We start from the raw sequence: 7,688 nt of genomic DNA on the forward strand, positions 1-7,688 counted from the left end.
TAAATTTAGTTAACAAAATTGGGATTAAACTTCTTTATTGAACTAACATTTGTAGAACAGAAAGTTAAATTAATTAATTTGAATTATATTAATTTACTTATTAGCGCTTGCTATCGATTACTAGTACTTGAAATAGATGTCATCCCTTTTATTTCAAAAGTGAAATTTTACCCCACCATAATGGGCTAAATTTCAAAATTCTCCTTAAAAGAAAGAACCCCATTTCCCCAATTCCAATTTTAGCCAATGTAGGCCCCATTACATAATCCTACCTAGCTACACTAACCAACCAAAAATACCATAGAAAGTGGGCTACGGTCCATATAACACACATCAAGCCACTTGACCAAAAAAGGGTGTGACCCAAAACACACATACTAACACACCTTCAATTTCACATACTCACAAGTCTAACAATAAATGGACCTAAAAAGAAAGTCCATATCCAATACTACAACTTTAATGTTTTTGGTATTCATATTTTCTTGTCAATGAACCTTATCATTTAATAGTCTAATACCAATCCCCAAACGACCCAAAAATATCATAACATAGGTCCAGTTTGGTTTTATCGGGTTCAAGCCCAATTCTCTTTCTCTCTCCTCTCTCCCTCCTGCTGAAACCTAGATCTGGTTCACTATCGGAGCCTGAAAAACCCGGTAAGCTCCATTTCATTATCTTGGTTTTGTTCAAAATCGAATTTTAGCATCTGGGTTTTGCTCAAAATCAAATTTTGTTATCTGGGTTGTGCTCAAAATTGAATTTTCTCATCTGGGTTTTGCTCAAAATCGAATTTTCTTTTCTGGGTATTGCTCAAAATCGAATTTCGATATTTGAGTTTCACTCAAAAGTCAATTTTTTTGATCATTTCAGATTTGACTTATTTTTCCATTTTTAGATATATTTTTAATGCTTTATTGTGTTAGTGTGAAGATTGGTCTCTTGATATTTGTGTTAGTTTTATGTTTATATTTTGGTGAAAATGCGTGCTATATACTCTGTTTCATGGTTAAAATAAAATTTTAAAGCCTTTTGTTATAGTAATATTTTTGTTTCATTATTAATTTTGTGCTTGTTGTTTTATGGTGTAGTTATTTTGAATTTTGACTTTTCAGGATTAATTCAACTTTTTTTGCTGTTATGTAAAAAAAAATGAGTTTTATAGTTTACTTGTTCTGGGCTTTAAGTTGAAGGTCATTTTCAAAAGCAAGGCTGACTGTGAAATGGTTCTTGAAATTTTTAGTGATTTCTTTCTGGGTTGTGTAATAGATCAGTTGTTAGTAAGAGTGTGTCATATGGGCTTTGTTTAAATTTGTGTCGAAGCCCATGTCTGATCCATTTTTCTGAGTTAGATCTAGTAAGTTTATGTTTGTACTTGTTAGCCCATATTTTGGGAAATGTCCTTTCTGACCCTGACTTTCTTCGAATTAGAATACTACCTTCATTGTTGCCTTAGTAGGAGCATTACTAGTTGAAATGCGTGCATTGGCCACTTTTCTGCCTTGTCTTTGAAAAATAGCCATTGTACTGGAGTTTCAAATTTTATAAGTGGAACTCCATGATAACACTACTGGAATTTGCAACTCTAGGACAGTGGATATTTTTCAATTCTAGGGGCTAAAAGTTGGTTATTTGTGAAAATTTCCCAGTATTACTATTTGTGAAAATCCCAGACCCCACATGTGAGATTGTACTGAGTTTGTTGTTGTGTTGTTGTTCCCAGTATTACTATTAAACGTTGGGTCAGCTTAGTTTAGGGATGAGTTCAGGCCGGGCCTTGATGGAGGTAATTTTAGTCCCTCCAATGTGTGCCAATGGACATGATTCTTCAGATCTGAGGAACTAATGTCATGCATTTTGTTGGCTAAAGCTTTTGGCCTCCTGTTCTATTAGTCCAAAGAGTGAATACTATGCCTGCTCTTAAGTGGCGGACCTAGAGCATTGAATATGGGTTCCCGGGAACCTAGTAACTTTTGCGTAGACTCTGTATTTATATTTAAAAAATCCACTAAATATTTATAAATATCTAACTGTGAACCCAGTTATTATTGCATATTAATTTGAGATTACGGTAGGAACCCATAAACTTTAAATCCTGAATTTGCGCTGCAGTGGTGAAGTTGCAGTCTAGTGGTTGTAACTCCACAATGCATTCGTTAGGTGCAGGATTAAAATCCTACCAATGACCATTGGCTGCAACACCATACTGAATCTCTTGGTTGCAAGGTTCAAATCCTACGTAAAGCCTTCCTCTTTTCTATCTTCCCTCTGTCACTCTTCACGGGCTCATTCCCCATTTGGAAAAAGTTTAAAAGAAAGTATCATATATACTCTGCAGCTTAACGACAAGACCACGGAGCCACCTGCTATTCTGCTTTAAAAGGTGCAAAACACGCAACCTTAACATTTCTTGTGGATCTAAGCCCTTTGAAGGATGCAAAATCCTTAGCAGAAATGGATGATGCAGTCAGCTGAGCTGTAGCCATTCCCTTCTTTACTGGGAAAGAGGCTGGACTGAACGCAAATGAGTGGTTTTCTCTACTATGGACTGAGGAGTGAGTGAGGTGTGTGCCTAGACTCGTCGAAGATAGAATACATCGAGTCATTAAGGATATCAAAACAGATACTATTTTCCTAGGGAGGAGGGAGAGAAAGAATATAGAGGAAGAAAGAGAAGTCCTAAAAAAAAGGAAGAAAAGAAAAAAGGGGGGGGGGGGGGGGGGTTCTTTGGATTCATGCTTCTTTTTTGTTTGATTCACATGCTGTTAAGCCATACCGGCTAACTCAATCACATAAGCATACTAAACTGTCAAAATTATTTTGCTGTGTGTACTTTTAGCAAGTATAAGTGTTTACTTGGGAATATTCTAAATACGGGGCCTAGCTTCACAAAAACCGTGCTAGTTGAAGTGTCAATTTGTGTATTAAGACAAAAAAAGAAAGATTAAAGTTCCATGTTTCTCATTAATCTTAACATGCTCATAGTCAAAGTCTAAGTTGCTCGGACTCGGGTGCGGGTATCCGATACGGGGACGGATCCGAGTATCGGATTCAGCAAAATCTAAATTTTAAGATTCGGGGGTGCGGATCCGGATATGGATACAATTGCGAGGATTCGGCTATTAAAAAATAAAGCTATAAAAATATTGTAAATTTTGAGAGATATTCTGTGAAAAACTTACATGAATATTGTACAATTCAATCTTTCATTCTCCAAGATGGACATTATTGTTTCATTGTTCTAAATCTGTTTTATTTTTGATTTTGAGAAATCAAAATCTCAATTTTTCTCCCAAATTTGTCGATGGACTCCGGTCAAAGTGTCCGAAGTCAGTTGACCGTATACGGAACGTATCCCGTATCCTGTATCCGTATCCGTCCCATATATGGACGAGGACGGCACCAAAATCGAAGAGTCTGCGCAACTTAGGTAAAAGTTGATAATTTTTTTAGCACTTTTGAGTGGATGTGATTGGTTCTTTTTTTATTTTTGATATTTTTGTAGCCCTATAATGGTCACCTAAGTTGCTCGGACTCTTCACTTTCAGTGCCGCGCCCGTGTCAACACGACGTGGGTGTGAGGGTGGGGGTGAGATATGTACCGGATTTGGTCAACCAATTTTGGGTACTTTGACCAAAATCGACGGAGAAAGTTGGTGCAGATATCATGATTTTTGAAATAAATAACATTCAAAGGTGTACCAAAGGAGTTTTTAATTATAGCCAACTCATTAATATGGTTTGATTTTAGTGTTGCATATGTCACCAATGTTTTGTCACCCCCAACCCCCTTTGTATCCTGCCCTACCTCATTGCTTGGTGACTTGCAAAGATGGAGGTGCTACCACTAGAAACTTCCTTATGTACTTGGGGTCATTTGGTTTAGTGATAAGTTATGTAGAGGTTAGTAATGCAAGAATCGAAATGCAGAGATTAGTTATGCATGAATTACAATGCGGGGATTATTTCTTGTTGGATGCTTACTCGCATTCTTATTTGACATTGTAGCCCACATAAAATAATACAAAAACTCCCGCATAACTTATATGAATATTATTTATGAGGAGAGGAAGTAGTAACCAAATGTTATAATAATGTTGGATTCTGTGTGGAGATTATTTTCCTTATCAAACCAACCGAACGACCCCTTAATGCATTATGGTAACTTCCTTATTCTTTATTTTTAGTTATTCAATTAAAAAGGAGGCATCTTTAACATTTATTTTGTTGTCCTTGCAGTTCATGAGAGTCTTTTAAAATTTGGACCTGCTTTTAACCTCCAAAAAAAAAAAAGAATTAAAGTTCCTTCTATTTCTCATAAGTTTTGACTTGCTCATTGTAAAATGTTGTTACCTCTTTTAGTATATACTTTGTAGTAGATGTGCTTGCTTTGATGTTCTGACAGTATCTTCTTTCTTGTGCTCAATTTCCTTGTGCCTTCTTATATGACCCATAGATAGTTCCATATTGATAATAAGTAATCAAGCATTTCACTAGCAGCTGACAAAAGAATTTGAGTTTTCTGAAACTTATCCCCCACTCCTCCACCCAAAAAAAAAAAAAAAAAAAATCTGAGTCTTTGGAGATATACAGTGCTACTTTCAGGCTTATATTTACTTTTTCGCTATCATCTTCACATTACTTATGATTTTCGTTTTTCTGTTTCTTTTTTTGATCATTATATTACACAGATATTTGAGAAGCGCGTTGCTGTACATACGATGGCAACCCCTGTTACGCCAGCAACTCCCACTGAGAATCATGAGATGGTCCCTGACCATCAGATGATACCTGAACATGGGATGGTCCTCGAACATGAGATGGTCCATGAACATGAGATGGTTGAACATGATATGGTGCTCGGCAATGAGATAGTCCCTGGAAATGGAATGGTTTCAGACAGTGAGATGTTTCCAGGAAATGAGATGGTTCTTGCAGAGCCACAACCCAACCATGTAGAAACACCTCCAAGCAATTCAGAAACACAACCTGGTAAGCGTAGGAAAAAGAAATCAATAGTTTGGGAGCACTTCACTATTGAAACTGTTGCTGTTGGGACTAGAAGGGCACAATGTAACCAGTGCAAGCAATCGTTTGCATATAGTACAGGGTCGAAAGTAGCAGGCACTAGTCATCTGAAACGCCATATTGCCAAAGGAACATGCCCAGTAGTCATGCGTAACCAGCAGAATGATCAATTGACCTCATATAGTGCTCCTTCAAAGATGAGTCGATATGGGGGTAGTAATGGTGCACCTAAACGACGTTATCGGACTGCTTCTACTCCTTATCTTGCTTTTGATCCAGACCGGTGCCGCCAGGAGATCTCCAGGATGATCATCATGCACGACTATCCCCTTCACATGGTTGAGCATCCAGGCTTTCTTACTTTTGTCCAGCATCTTCAACCTCGGTTTGATATGGTGAGCTTCAACACTGTCCAAGGAGATTGTGTCGCAACTTATCTTAGAGAGAAGCAAGGGATTCAGAAAGTGATTGAGAGAGTGCCTGGGCGGATCTGCTTAACACTAGACATGTGGTCCTCCCATCACACTGTGGTTTATGTGTTCATAACTGGGCAGTATATTGATAGTGAGTGGAAAATTCACAGGAAAATACTCAATGTCATAATGGAACCATATCCAGATTCTGACACGGCTTTCAGCCATGCAGTTGCCGCTTGCCTTTCTGACTGGAGTATGGAGGGGAAGTTATTTTCTGTCACTATTAATCAACCAATTGGTGATGCTGCTGTTGATAATCTTAGAGCTTTACTCTCAGTGAAGAACCCTCTTGTGCTCAATGGTCAGTTGTTGGTTGGAAATTGTCTTGCTCGAACTTTGAGCAGCATTGCCCAAGATGCGTTTCATTTTTTGCATGGAACTGTTAAGAAAGTAAGAGAGAGCGTAAAATATGTGAAAATATCAGAATCTCATGAGGAAAAGTTTATTGAGCTCAAACAGCAGCTTCAGGTGCCAAGCACAAAGACGTTGGCGCTTGATGACCGAACACAATGGAACACAACATATGAGATGTTGTTGGCTGCATCAGAGCTGAAGGAAGTATTTTCATGCTTGGATACATCTGATCCTGATTACAAGGATGCCCCATCAGTTGAAGATTGGAAGCAAGTTGAGATTCTGTGTACTTACTTGAAAATCCTCTTTGACACTGCCAATCTTCTGACTGCACCAACAATTCCAACAACCAATACATTCTTCCATGAAGCGTGGAAGATTCAATTGGAACTGGCTCGTGCTGCAGCAAGTGAAGATCCATCCATCAGCAGCCTTACCAAAACTATGCAAGAGAAATTCGATAAATACTGGAAGACTTGTTGTCTGATGTTAGCTATTGCCGTAGTAATGGATCCACGCTTCAAAATGAAGCTCGTTGAATTCAGTTTTACGAAAATATATGGTGAAGAAGCTGCTACCTATGTGAAGATTGTTGAAGAGGGAATCCACGAGCTCTTCCTTGAATATGTGGCACTTCCTCTGCCTCTGACCCCAACTTATGCTGAAGAGGCAAATGGTGGGGCTATGAAGCAGGAGAATGCCCACGGTGTCGGTGCCTCTAGTAATGGGCCCGGACTTACAGATTTTGATGCCTACATTATGGAGACCACAAGTCAGCAGTCAAGATCAGAACTTGATCAATATTTGGAAGAGTCCTTGTTGCCTCGTGTTCACGAGTTTGATGTTGTGGGGTGGTGGAAACTGAACAGAATGAAGTACCCAACTCTATCGAAAATGGCTCGTGATATCTTGTCAGTTCCAGTTTCTTCCGTAACAGCTGACTCTGTATTTAGCACGGTAAGCAAAGAGATGGATCGTTACAGGTGTTCCTTGCGACCTGAGACAGTGGAAGCACTCATCTGTGCCAAGGATTGGCTTCAGAATGCATCGGAAAATACTTTACACGCACCAATAAAAATGGAAGTCCCGATTTAGGTTGTTGCTGTAATGTTTGAGTAGATGTCTAGAATGGTATTTTGTAGCTGACTTCATTTCCTTTTAGATTGTAAAATTTCTCTTTTCTGTCGTCTGAGGGTTGAGTTTCTTGTATCATAATTGGGAACCATTAAGCTCTTTACTTGAGAAATCTATTCGACATGATGCAATCACCTTTTTCATTTCGTTGGTATATGAATGCGTGAAGCAGCTTAGCAGGTGCATGATTTGAATGTATATATTGTTCTGCTTCTTGGACTGGACACAAATTTGTTCTAATTCACAAGTTTAGATTATAAAAGCTACTGTATTCTTACAGAAAACATAAATGCCTTATGTTTTGTGTTGTTTTTCATATTGGAACTTGACTGGCTGGTTTAGTTGTCCTATATTTCTCATGTCATGACAAGGTAATCAAATTTAATAGTGGGGATTGTCAATTTCCTGCATAATATGCATTTGATACGAAAAACTACATAAATCAGAATATATGCCAAATTAAGCAATCATCCTCCTATCTCACACTAAATCGAAATATTGTAAATCATTATTTTTCCTCTTCATCAAAGATCGAGAAAACTTTTTCTTTATCCCACCTTAAACCATTTTCACAAAACAAATCTTTAACATGTGTACCGAGGCTGACATACAGAGGCGGAGCCAGGATTTGAAGTTACTGGGTTCGAGGTTCTAGCCATTTTTATGTTACTGTGTTCTAAAGTAAGAATTTGTACC

At 38.1% G+C, this 7,688-nt stretch overlaps 1 protein-coding gene across 1 annotated transcript; it reads left to right on the forward strand.

Annotated features, from left to right (window-relative positions):
* Positions 1-438: 438 nt before the first annotated feature.
* On the forward strand, positions 439-7,117 carry LOC104112805 (zinc finger BED domain-containing protein DAYSLEEPER-like). Its single transcript, XM_009622827.4, has 2 exons — positions 439-659; positions 4,692-7,117. Exon 2 carries the CDS (start codon positions 4,722-4,724, stop codon positions 6,951-6,953), a length of 2,232 nt encoding a protein of 743 aa, XP_009621122.1. The 5' UTR covers positions 439-659; positions 4,692-4,721; the 3' UTR covers positions 6,954-7,117.
* Positions 7,118-7,688: the final 571 nt, after the last annotated feature.

Source organism: Nicotiana tomentosiformis, chromosome 11 (genome assembly GCF_000390325.3).
Source record: "Nicotiana tomentosiformis chromosome 11, ASM39032v3, whole genome shotgun sequence".
NCBI classification, from domain to species: Eukaryota; Viridiplantae; Streptophyta; class Magnoliopsida; order Solanales; family Solanaceae; genus Nicotiana; species Nicotiana tomentosiformis.